Genomic DNA, 13,482 nt, shown 5'->3' with positions numbered 1-13,482 from the left:
CCTATAGTAAACAAGTTTATAGATCGGCTGTCTAATATAGCGGAACTTAAATAAGCCCTTCTCCTATAGAGATAATACGGCCAGTAGAAGGTGTTTGCGCTCTATAGGCTTAGCGGAATAGGTAAGATATAACTTGCCGTAGAGTTCGCAAGGAGGCACCACCGGAAGTTTAGCTTGGTGTTTTAGCTTAATAGTAAAACCGAAGATAGTCTTAAGTAGAGTATTATAACTTATATAAGCAGGATTCCGGAAGGCTAAATTGCAGAGGGTAGTAGAGTGTACTCCGCTATAAGTGCTAGCGATATCAATGCCGTTATTAAGGATATAATAAGTTGGCTAAGCCGGCCGGATAATACGGACTAGCTAATAATCTTTAATAATGTCAATTAAGAGAGAGGAGGGGGTAATGCCGACCCTAATGTATATAATATTACCCGTTACCTTTTAGGAGTAGATTACGGGTCAGTTCTAATTATAACCCGACTCGCTAACTTAGAGCAGCTTAGTACGTCATAGAGGCTAAAAAGGCTTAATACGAAGTAGGCGGAAGCTTTGTTTCTAAACCGGTATAGGGGCAGATATAGTAAGGTAATAACGCTATAGTGTAATTGTGTTGCTTATATAGAACACTAGTGCTAACTATTTTAGAGTAGATTTAATAGAAAGCGAGGAGCTGTTTAGGCTCCTAAATAGCTTACCGCTAGTAATTATATAGGCTAGTATATATTTGCAATAGAGCGGAATTAGTATCGCGAGATATATTAGGCTCTATAAGCAGTAATAGAAGAGCCTTATAGAATCCTAAGACCGGGCCAGTATACCACTTTAAGATTATCCTAACTGTAGCGTGTGGACGATATAGATAATTTCTTACTATGCTATTCGGGTAAAAAGCATAGTAATAGCTAACTTGCTGCTACTTTGGGTATATCTTAATAATAAAGACCTATAGTACGGTCTCTTTATAGAAGTAAGTATGCAGTCTAGAGCTATGGCGGGTTATTTATTGGAGTGGCTTCCTAACGTTATAAACGATGAAGTTGATTTTATTATAGTAATATAGCTTTTATATAGCTATTCTCTAGTTAAGGGTATATAGGATATAGCGAGCTATACGACTTACCCGGTTGTGTATAAATGGGCATTTTATATATAGGATAAGGAATAGCGTGCGGTCTTTACCCGGCTAGCGGTAGTAGTAGTTAGGTAGGTAGTACCAGATAGGTTAGAGAAGGAGTATTTAGGTATATAACGTCGGCTCTTAACTTATACGTAGTGGTGCTGCTAGTAGGTTATAAGGTAAGTAGTAGATATAGGGTTAGATTAGGAAGGACTAATATAAGTAGAGCGGATATAAAGCATAATTATATAATATTGGGTGCAATTAACGGGCTAGGAATGCTATATGCGGACTAAGGCAAGCTAGGTAAGGCGGAGAAGATATACTAGTAAGCGCTAGAAGGAAAGGAGAAGGTACTTAGGCGGGACTATATATTAACACTCTTTACGGTTAATAACTTAGGCCTTCTCTACGCGGACTAGGGTAAGTTAGGTAAGGCGGAGAAGATATACTAGCGAGCGCTAAAAGGAAAGGAGAAGGTGCTTAGGCGGGACTATATATTAATACTCTTTATAGTTAACAACTTAGGTAACCTCTATAAATCCTAGGGCAAGCTAGGTAAGGCGGAGAAGATATACTAGTGAGCGCTAGAAGGATACGAGAAGGCACTTAGGCGGGACTATACATTAATACTCTCTATAGTTAATAACTTAGGTAACCTCTACGCGGACTAGGGTAAGCTAGGTAAGGTAGAGAAGATATACTAATAAGCGCTAAAAGGAAAGGAGAAGGTACTTGGGCGGGACTATATATTAACACTTAATACAGTTAATAACTTAGGCAACCTCTATAAATTTTAGGGTAAGCTAGGCGAGGCGGAGAAAATATACTAGCGAGCGCTAGAAGGAAAGGAGAAGGCACTTAGGCGGGACTATATATTAATACTTAATACGGTCAATAACTTAGGCCTTCTTTACGCGGACTAGGGCAAGCTAGGCGAGGTAGAGAAGATATACTAGCGAGCGCTAGAAGGATATAAGAAGGCACTTAGGCGGGACTACATATTAATACTCTCTACGGTTAATAACTTGGGCCTTCTCTACGCGGACTAGGGCAAGCTAGGTAAGGCGGAGAAGATATACTAGTAAGCGCTAAAAGGAATAGAGAAGGCACTTAGGCGGGACTATATATTGACACTTAATACGGTTAATAACTTAGGTAACCTCTACAAATCCTAGGGCAAGCTAGGCGAGGTAGAGAAGATATACTAGTAAGCGCTAAAAGAAAAGGAGAAGGCACTTAGGCGGGACTATATATTAATACTTAATACGGTTAATAACTTAGGCCTTCTTTACACGGACTAGGGTAAGCTAGGTAAGGCAGAGAAGATATATTAGCGAGCGCTAGAAGGATATAAGAAGGCACTTAAGCGGGACTATATATTAATACTCTCTATAGTTAATAACTTAGGTAACCTCTACACGAACTAGGGCAAGCTAGGTAAGGTAGAGAAGATATACTAGCAAGCGCTAGAAGGAAGGAAAAGGGCACTTAGGCTAGAGTATATATTAACCCTAGATTTAATACATTGTCTTATAATCTTTAATAAAGATCTAGGCAATCTAGGTAAGATAGAGAAGATATATTAGCGAGCGCTAAAAGGATATAAAAAGGCACTTAGGCGGGACTATATATTAACACTCTTTATAGTTAACAACTTAGGCAACCTTTACGCGGACTAGGGTAAGCTAAGCAAGGTAGAGAAGATATACTAGCGAGCGCTAGAAGGAAAGGAGAAGGCACTTAGGCGGGACTATATATCGACACTCTTTACGGTTAATAACTTGGGCCTTTTCTACGCGGACTAGGGCAAGCTAGGCAAGGTAGAGAAGATATACTAATAAGCGCTAGAAGGATATAAGAAGGCACTTAAGCGGGACTATATATTAACACTCTCTATAGTTAATAACTTAGGCCTTCTCTACGCGGACCAGGGCAAGCTAGGCAAGGTAAAGAAGATATATTAATAAGCGCTAGAAGGATATAAGAAGGTACTTAAGCGGAACTATATATTAATACTCTCTACGGTTAATAACTTAGGCCTTCTCTACGCGGATTAGGGTAAGCTAGGTAAGGCGGAGAAGATATACTAGTAAGCGCTAGAAGGAAAGAAGAAGGCACTTAGGCGGGACTATATATTAACACTTTTTATGGTTAATAACTTAGGCAACCTTTACGCGGACTAGGGTAAGCTAGGTAAGGTAAAGAAGATATACTAGCGAGCGCTAAAAGAATATAAGAAGGCACTTAGGCGGGACTATATATTAACACTTAACACGGTTAATAACTTAGGTAACCTCTACGCGAACTAGGGCAAGCTAGGTAAGGCGAAGAAGATATACTAGCAAGCGCTAGAAGGAAAGGAGAAAGTGCTTAGGCGGGATTATATATTAATACTCTCTATAGTTAATAACTTAGGCCTTCTTTACGCGGACCAGGGTAAGCTGGGTAAGGTAGAGAAGATATACCAGCGAGCGCTAGAAGGAAAGGAAAAGGCGCTTAGATAGGACTATATATTGACACTTAACATAGTTAACAACTTAGGCCTTCTCTACGCGGACTAGGGTAAGCTAGGTAAGATAGAGAAGATATACTAGCAAGCGCTAAAAGAAACGGAGAAGGTACTTAGGCGGGACTATATATTAACACTTAATATGGTTAATAACTTAGGCAACCTTTATAAATCCTAGGGCAAGTTAGGCGAGGCGAAGAAGATATACTAGCGAGCGCTAGAAGGATATAAGAAGGCGCTTAGTCTAGAACTTGCTATATCTTATATACCAGCGCTTAATACTATCTACAATCTAGGCCTACTATTTACTAGCTAAGGCGATATAGGTAGAGCTAGAGTAATATACTTAAGGGCTCTAGTAGGCTATTAGAAGGTCTTTAGGCATAATTATTAAGAGTGTTAAAATATATAGGAGAGGCTTAGTGCCTTAGATATTTTAGCGAGCAAGAGAAATACTTTAATAGACGCAACGGGTGGTTGCATACTAATAGTATCTTAAGGCATCTTATATTTTATCACACGATTAAATACGCCAGTCTCTAAATAACGTAGGCTTCTTTAAAAGCTTGGTTAAAGATAAATAAAATATATCTAAATGGAGTTTATATATCTTACCATCCTTTCCCTTACTACTTAGTCGGATCCTATAATATATTATAATATAGTACTAGAACCTTATTACGCTAGCATCTTTATTTTACTACTACTCTTATATAAGCCTAATATATAAATACTAAACGCGATCTAATAAGTTCCTATAATATTTATACCTATTATAATAGGCCACTGCTTCTAATTCTGGGGGGTATAATCTTTAATTAAAAAGTTAGAAGTTATATAGGCCGGTTAAAAGATAATAAAACTATATAGTATTATATCCTATATGCTTTAGCTTAATTAAGAATATCTTCGCACCTTTATTTATAAAGCACCGCCGCCGCTATTAAGGGCAAGTAGGTGGAGGTTATACTTAGGTATAGTTAGAGGGGTAAGTATAAAGGCTTAGTAAAGTGACTAGATTTAATAAGAAATATATAGTAGTATACTTATAGCTCTATAAGGCTATGGGGCCGCTCTTATAATATAGAAAGTGTGGTGGTCTATCTTTAGCTTAATAAGGCTAAGAATATAGGCGCTAAATCTACGGTTGCCAAGTCTGAGTGGTCTTTTATATAGCTAGGAGAAATGTTTAGCCGAATAGCGTTTAATCTTTCCCTATACTGTTTAGGTATAAAAGAGGTAGCAGTACTTCTAATAAAAGAATTCGCCCGAAGCTCTTTATGGTTTGCTAGCGCTAGTAAGGAGGGTAGCTAACCCGCTCCGGCTACGGGGTTATAATAGTTTGCCACTATAGCAGGTGTTATAAGGATATGTTATTAACTAGTTATTCTTTCGGAATTAAGGTTAAATATCTTATAGGGTATCATTTAGTACTACCTACTACTTAGGCCACTAGCAGATTATTTTACCAATTCGCTATAGAAATCCTGACTTGGTACTAACCCTCGCGGAAAGCCGCTATGCGTTTATTTCTCTCTTTAACTTCTTAGTTCCTAAAGCGTTCCCCCTCTACGCTTAAAACTTTCCTAAATAGTAGACTTATAATGTTTATAAATCATTGCCGCTTATTATACGGCTATTAGTTGTATTATACTCCTCTAAGTATATTAACCGTCACGCTTTGTCGCTATAATAGATGTACTGTAATTAGTGATAATTAAAACAAAGCCTATAGGATATAGGTTAGATATATTCCGTAAATTTACCTAGTTACTCTCCTAGGAGCTTACCGCTTCTAGTCCTATTATAGTACTAGATTAAGTAAATTATAAAGGTAAGGTGGCTAGATTAGACGTAATGCTCTACTAATAAATATAGTCCTTTAAGATTACGCCCTTAATCTTATATTAGCACTACAAATCCTTCCCGCCTCTTATCTACTACTATCTAGTAGCGGCGAAAAGAACCTCTTTAGCAATATCTCTTAACTTAACCTAGCTATTAACACCAGGGATCTTAACGTATAATGGGTTATACCTTTCCTCTATATAGTCCTTAATAATAAGCCTAATAGCGTTATCTGGGACTAGGTCTATAATGTTATTACAAAGTCGGCGCTTATAACCGTTATTAGACTATTAACACCTCCCCTATCCGGCCCTCTATATACCGCGTCATTTTAGCAAACGCCTTGGTTGTTTAATACTAGGAGTTTCGCAGACACATCTAATCTGAGGAGGAATGTAGATTTTATACTTAGGAGTAAAGTGGAGGATAATCTTATAATTAATTATCCGGACGTTCTTAATACGTTTTTTAGAAAGATCTCGCAACTTTATAAGGTTATAGCGGCGGTATTAAAAAGCTGCAAGGACGCGGAACTATTTTAAGAAAGCGTTAGTTAGGTAGAGTGGCCAAAAGGATATAAGGAAACGGCGGTACTATAATTCCTTTACTGTTATATCGATCAATTTCTTCTACTTATAGATAAACATGGCTTCCGTCCCTTAAAGCGTTACTATTATATCACTACTCCGAATAAGCCCATTCCTAGGTTAATTAGTAAGCAAAAGCTAAACATTGGTCTAGTATATAACGCAAATAATAAGCTAGAAGAGGGAAATTGGTATAGCTATAATTAGTCCTATATACTTATACCTAGCGAGTTAAAGAGTAATCCGCGGGAGGATAATTATAGCAGCACTTAGCTTAATATTGTAAGATATAGTCGAGAGATATTTAGCGTATAAGATACGCAATGGTTCATTCTAGGCTTTACCCTATACAGTTCTATTATATATTTATAGGAATTCGACAGGCTTAGGGTAATTAGGTCTATACCATTTGACATTAATAAGGAGGGCGAGACGTTTATTATAGTAGTCTTAGGGTGTTTATAGATAACGGAGGAAGAGCTAGGTTTCAATCCTACTATAGTAAAGGGTAGCGGAAGCTATATATATATTTGACAGAATAGCTAGATGGAGTAAATCTGGCTAGAGGAGCTTATAAGGCGACAGCGCTTAGTTGCTAGTTAAGTAACGAGGTGTTAGAGGGGCTCCTTTTAGGACAGAGCGGGCCGTGAAATTGTAATTAAGGACTTATAGGAATATAAAGAACGGCCTAAAGAAGGCCTTTTACTTAAGAAGGTAACGGAAGCCGATATAAAGAATATGGCGTGGTATTACTACTATAAGACGGTGCTTACTAATGATAAGGTGGACGATGTTTTAATAAACGTATAGAGGGGACTAAGCGATATAGTTAGCTGAAATCCACTTTAATAGCGATGGGCAGTACATTCCGAAGCTATTATAAGTTTAAAAATGTCTAGTCCCTCTAGAGCCAGAAGAGGTAAGAGTAGGAGTAGTAGTTAAACTATACCGTGGAAGAGGTCATTAAGCAGTATTTAGGCATCGATGCGCCCCCCTAAATAGTTATACTTGGACTCGCTAGTTAAGCAGAATATACACTAATAAAGAAATTGTGTTTATCATCGACTTATTATATAAGATTTTAAAAAAAGCGTTTATAAATTAAGTTCTCCACGTGGTATATTGGTGGGATTACTTAGTGGTATAAAAGGTAAGTGCCTGGCAAAGCTTTCCAAGCCATAGCTAATTTCTTAGGGCACGAGTCGCTACTAGATGCGAGTATCCTCTACTAAGATATCTTTATTGGGAATATTATGCTAAATATAGTAGAGGACGACGGATTTTTAATTGATCTTGACCTTGCTATTAAAACCGACCGTAAAAATGCATTTAGAGCTCTGAGCAAAACTAGGACTAAGGTATTTATAGCGATTGGCGCGCTTTATAGTAAAGACTATAGCTTTATATACGACCTAGAATTGTTCTTTTAGGTGTTATTTTGGGCTTATGTTTATTACACTAGTTTAAATAGGCACTGTTGTGTGTTAAAGTTTTAGTCGTGGAATTTTAAAAGTACTAAAACCCTTATAAAGATTAAGAAAGGCTCTATAGATAAAGAGGATAAGTTTATAAAGGAAGTAAATAAGAACGTTACGACTTACTATGTATTATTAATCCCTTACATAAAAGAGCTGCGGAAAGTAGTTTTCCTAGAGGGAAAGCAATAGCTAAGGGAGGATCGATAGCTCTATTTTTGTATAAAGTCTATTCTCTAGCAGGTAAGTAATAAGTTAGATACCCTAGAGTAATAGCATTTAATTAGATTAAGTCGCTCGTTTTTTACTATACGGAACAGCTATATAATACGAATTCACTTCTTACTTCTAAGTCATTACCTACCGATTTTTGGTCGTGGCTAACTATAGGCCCGTTTTAGTTCCTATAGTAGGACCTGTTCTAGGTACCTAGTCTAAACTACTTGTAATCTTATCTAGTTATGGCTAAAGGCTATGCTTATAGTGTCTTGGCGTCCGCCGACCTAGTAGTAATAACTATTATAACTCCATCTTATAGGTTTTTAGGAAATTTAACGCCTCTTGTATATATGTATATATGTATATATATATATTCTATTATAGCTATGCACTATTTAGGGTATAGGCCATTATAGAGCGCTAACTAAATACTTTCTACTATTAATATGCTTGCTCTAGTTTAGAAGCCAACTATAAAAACTATATATCTATTACTTAACGCCATACTTAACTAAAGAAATAAAGGAAAGTAATATATTACTATTTAGAAGAAAGTTGGAGTTTAGAGGCAAGCCTAAGTAAGTAGTTTTTGACGCCTTATGTCCGCAGGGCTATTCTAGCGTTATATGCTTTTTAATCGGCGATGTATTAGTGGAGGTATGTATAGAGGAGGCTCGTGGTATATTCGGTTAGGTAATTAAAGGAGGAATTCTTAAGAGTTTTTGCTTATTAACGTTGGCTTTTATACTCTCTGTATCTTATACGCTAAGGTATAAACGTTTAGTCTCCTTTATAAATTCAATTATAGCTTTAACTACGCTAATGTCTGGCTTCTAGCGCTTAATTGGGCCGTTAATATTCCTGCCTCCTTCTTATCTGCGTAAGTAGCCTCCTAATGCATATAATAGGTCCCCAAATCAATCTCTATACTACTCTCTTAGTTTAATCCTCTACTATGCCCACCTCTTGTAAGAGAAGAGGAAGTGCTATATTAATTCTATAAGCCTATAGTTGCATAACGCCGTCTCTAATACATTAATTTTATGGAGATATTTCTTTAGAAATGTCTTACCGGTCTATAGCTGCGTAAGGATAGCAGCTTCAGAGCTAATTAGCTACTAGTATAATCCTATAGCCCTTCTAAGGTAGAGTGCTGCGTCAATCTTCCTTATAAACTTGCCTGTATTAGATCTTCCTATTAAAAGCGGTCCTATTATTATTTTAGCTTTTTTTAAGGCTTGCGTTACAAGGTATTATAGGAGGCCGTCGCTCTATAGTAGCTCCTCGCTCTTTAGTCTTGTCGCTGCTTTAGTAAGCTTATTGGCCTTCTTATTTCCTATAAACCCTAAGTGGCCTAAAATCTAGTATAGCGTGATATTGCTTAGCTAAAGCTTCTTTAAGATCTCTGTAACTACTTCTTGGTAGGCTCTAGCCCTCTAGCTCTATCCGCCTCTTATATATATATATATATGTATATATGTTCTATTATAGCCATATACCGTCTAACTTAGGTATAAGCCGTTACTAAGCGCTAACTAGAGTAAACTGATACGAATTATACCTGCTTTAATTTAGTAGCTAACTATAAGGGCTATTTCTTTGTCTTTTAACGCTGTGATTAATATAGGAAATAAAGAGAGAGTATACAAACCTAAGAGATAAAGAGCGTATATATATATCGAAATTCCATCCTATAACCTACCTATATCCGTTTATACCCTTAAGGAGCGCCTCCTTAGCTACTATTGCCGATAACTATAATAGCTGCTTCCCTTAGTAGCAGTTTACTAAGTTATATTATTCTTAAACGGCCTAATGCTAATAAGTAGGTTAAGAGGGTGGCGGCGATTGCGTATTAAGGCGAGATCTAAAACGAAATTCGATAGAGGATAAGGATACGGACCCGGTTACCTATGCTGCTAAATTGTAAGAATTCTGTCCTTCTCTTTCCTATATACTAGGTATTTACGGCGTAAGGCTTAATATAGGCCTCGGCAGTTTATATAGCGTAGGTTTACTATCTCGTATTAAAGATAACCTTCTTAGCTATATATATCGCACGTGTTGGGTTATATATAGTCTTTAGCTCTATGTCTAAACCTTCTATATTTAAAATATACTACTAGAGTGCGTCGCTCTTTAAATGGCGACACTACAATCGCACCTTTACTAAATGATATACTGTTTAGCCTAAGAAGCTTCTCCGTGTCCTCCTTTATCGCTACCTTAACAACTACTAACGCGTGCTGGCTACTAGGCCTTAGTCTTCCGAGCTATTTTATTATATATACCTCCACCCCGTTCTCCTCCCCAAACCGCTCTATAGCTAACTTGCTTACTTTCCCGCTGTTAATGTCTATTGCTAGAGCTACTTCAATCTAGTCTACTTTAACCGCATACCACTTAGGTCCGATAAGTCTTGCCCTAGGGATATGCGGTTTAAGCTACTATGTAGTCGTTTGCCGGAATATAGCCTCTTTGTCCTTTTCTACTAAGAATTTAATAACGCTTATATTGTCATTCGCTCGCCATACGCGGAAGTCCTTAATTGTGGCCCCCGTAAGTCTCTTAACATCACTTATACCCTATATAATAGTTTGTTTTACTACCTCCGTATTTACCACCTTCTCTATTACTCCCTATCCCGCTTAGCTAATATTAATCACTAGCTGACCGTTAGGCTCCTTATAAGGGTCCCCGGCGCTTATTATTTACGAAAAAGTTATCCCTAATCCTGCTACGCCTCCGCTAGCCGCTACCGACGCCTATATATCTAGCTCTTCGGCTTCCTTCCACCGCCCTTAATTCCTATACGTTGACGCTAGGTTGGCTATACTGGTCAGTATATCTAGATACTCCGCCCTAAGCACCCTCGAACTCGTCTCTATTACTTATACATCTAGCTCTTTAGCCTCCTTCTACCGCCCTTAATTCCTATACGTCGACGCTAAGTTAGCTATGCTGGTCAGCGTGTTTAGATACTCCGCCCTAAGCACCCTCTTTCTCATCTCTATTACTTACACGTCTAGCTCTTCGGCCTCCTTCTACCGCCCTTAATTTCTATATATTGACGCTAGGTTGGCTATACTAGTTAGTGTATCTAGATGCTCCGCCCTAAGCACCCTCAAACTTATCTCTATCACTTGTACGTCTAGCTCTTCAGCCTCCTTTTACCGCCCTTAATTCCAAAACGTCGACGCCAGGTTAGCTATACTGGTTAGCGTAAAAGGATACTCCGCTCTAAGCACCCTCTTTCTTATCTCTATTACTTACACGTCTAGCTCTTCAGCCTCCTTCTACCGCCCTTAATTCCTATATATCGACCCTAGGTTAGCCATACTAGTCAGCGTAAAAGGATACTCCGCCCTAAGTACCCTTAAACTCGTCTCCATTACTTATACGTCTAGCTCTTTAACTTCCTTCTACCGCCCTTAATTCCTATACGTCGACCCTAGGTACCTTATACTCTATAGCGTAGAAAGATACTCTATACCTAGCTTTCTCTTTTAAGTTTGTATTACTTACATAAAAGCCTTTTCTGCCTCCTTATATCTCCCATCTCTATAGGCGCACTTCCCGAATTTCTAGAGTAACGGCGTCTTATTAAATACTATATCTATATCCAGCTAGGTCTTAAGAGTGTAATAAATATATGGTAAATATATCCTCTATACGCTCCTATTTCTATAGTCACTGTTTAGAAACACCTCCTCTAGTTAGTTAAAAGCCTTAGCCGTCTACTATCTAAGAGAGCCCTCCGTTTGTAACTAGTTTCTAGTTATAAGATATATAAGTCAGTAAAGGTCTAACAGCTAATTTATCTTATATTTAGTAATAAAGGAGTAAGCGCTTAGCGTCCTAATAGTATTAACAGCTATTTTAGATAACTGCGCTGGCGGGAGAAGTAAATGCGGAATATCCTTCGCTTTAACGCACGACATAAATAATAAATACTCCGCCGCTAATAAGTCGCAAGTCTGAATTTGCTTGAATAAAATGAGCCAAGTTATCGTAATTAGGTTCTTAGTATCTTTATATCTTTCTTTATCCTTAAACTCTTCGCCAAGGATATTAATAATATTCTGCTCTATATTATCAAGGAGTACTATATACTTAAAGAACGTTATTTAGTTCTTATTAATATATACAGCCGCTTAGATAACGGTAAGGGGGAGATAGGTAAGTTTTTAGAGCAAATCCGCTATAGCTTAATTATCATTTAACAGGTCTTAGTCGATTAAGGATTTCTTAAGCAAGTCCTTTGTTATAGTATTGTCTATCTTACTAACTAAGACCATATTCTTGCCTACTAACTTTACTATAGCTTTTTGACTTTAGGTTGTAAATAGAATAGAGCTATGTTTGCTCTTTGGTAGGAAATCAATTAGACGGCCTAAGCCGGTTATATTGTCCACTTTATCTATTTAAATAGCTATATTGTCCGCGTTGTTAAACACTAATAGCTATTCCCCAGAGCTCTTTTGGCTTAAGCGATATTAAATAAGCTTTTAAACGTTTCCCTACTCCTGCTCGACATTAGGGATCTATAGCTACTTACTAATTTCTAGGTATACTTCTAGTATGCTCTTAATATTTGTTACTGGTATCTAGAACACTAAGTAGTCCGGCTATCTCTTTTGTAATTAATAGGCGAATTTAAGTGCAATTTGCGTGGCTACCGTGCCTATTAATAAAGAGAAGCAATTAAAAACGGTAATTAACTACGCCATCCCTAGCTTGTTATTTGTCTACCCTAAAGGTAAACTTGCAAAATAGGCCGCATCTAGCTCGTTAGGCTCGAAATTATTAAGCTAGGTATTTTAGATGTTGCCTATTATAGCCTAGTAGATAAGGGAGGGTAGAATATATATCCCGTCTATACAGATTGTTACTAGGCACGTAATCTATTTATAATTACCATCCTAGCTAGTACTAATTAATTTACCCCTTTTTTCTAAATCCTTATTAAATATCCTCTTTACTTTTTAAAGGATACTAATTAGGAAGCCTTTTTTATCTATATTATATATATTTTACGGAAGGACGTTATATTACTTAATTTTAGCCTAAACCTTTAAAATATTAGTACAAATACTAGTATTTAGGAGGCTATAAACTAGCTTATAATAAAGAGTATATTAATATACATTATCCGCCTTTTTACGGCTTAAATCTACCGCCGCTAGGAAGCCAGATTTTAAGACCTTTTAATGCCGCTTAATAAACTTATACGCCCAATTTTTTCTAGGGCGTTTTTTAACTATATCCTTAGCAAAGTTTCGGACCATTATATAAGTAGGAGGTAGCCCTTAATTAGTTAATCGATTAATCTTATTTACTAAGGTAAGCTGCTGTTATGCTAATAGTAATAAGATATTGTCCCGGTAGATATACTATAGGTTAATTTTACCTTATACGCGCCTTATGAGTGTTATACAATAGGGCTGTCGTACTAGCGTTGTAGGAGCTAAAAGAGGCACGTTTTATAAAGATAATGAATTCATTTTTATGTAATTTGGTAAAGAATTAATAGAGATAATTAATTTTAAAGTTTTCTATCTTATGGGTAAATGCACATACACGCTATCCTATACGCTGTTGAGGTCTAGTAGCGAATATGGCCCGTACGTAAATACTAAAATTTTAAACGAACGCCTACTGTAGAATTTATAGCTTCTTACCTAGATTATATTACTATAACGGGTCGTAGACGTGCGGGGA

The 13,482-nt window shown here is 37.1% G+C and overlaps 2 protein-coding genes across 2 annotated transcripts; one reads left to right on the top strand and one right to left on the bottom strand.

Moving 5' to 3' along the window:
- Positions 1–3,021: 3,021 nt before the first annotated feature.
- K441DRAFT_577748 (uncharacterized protein) lies at positions 3,022–3,627 on the top strand (the record flags this gene model as incomplete). The annotated part of the gene is made up of 2 exons (XM_067644258.1): positions 3,022–3,069; positions 3,466–3,627. Coding segments are annotated over 2 exons (210 nt in total), but the record flags the coding sequence as incomplete, so codon positions are not given.
- Positions 3,628–11,573: 7,946 nt separating this feature from the next.
- K441DRAFT_577650 (uncharacterized protein) lies at positions 11,574–11,888 on the bottom strand (the record flags this gene model as incomplete). Its single annotated transcript, XM_067644250.1, has 1 exon — positions 11,574–11,888. A coding segment is annotated over one exon (315 nt), but the record flags the coding sequence as incomplete, so codon positions are not given.
- Between the last annotated feature and the right edge of the window lie 1,594 nt (positions 11,889–13,482).

Source organism: Cenococcum geophilum (genome assembly GCF_001692895.1).
Source record: "Cenococcum geophilum 1.58 unplaced genomic scaffold K441scaffold_44, whole genome shotgun sequence".
Lineage (NCBI taxonomy): Eukaryota > Fungi > Ascomycota > Dothideomycetes > Gloniales > Gloniaceae > Cenococcum > Cenococcum geophilum.
The sequence above is the reverse complement of the archived record's forward strand: the minus strand, read 5'-3'. Positions and strand labels throughout refer to the sequence as shown.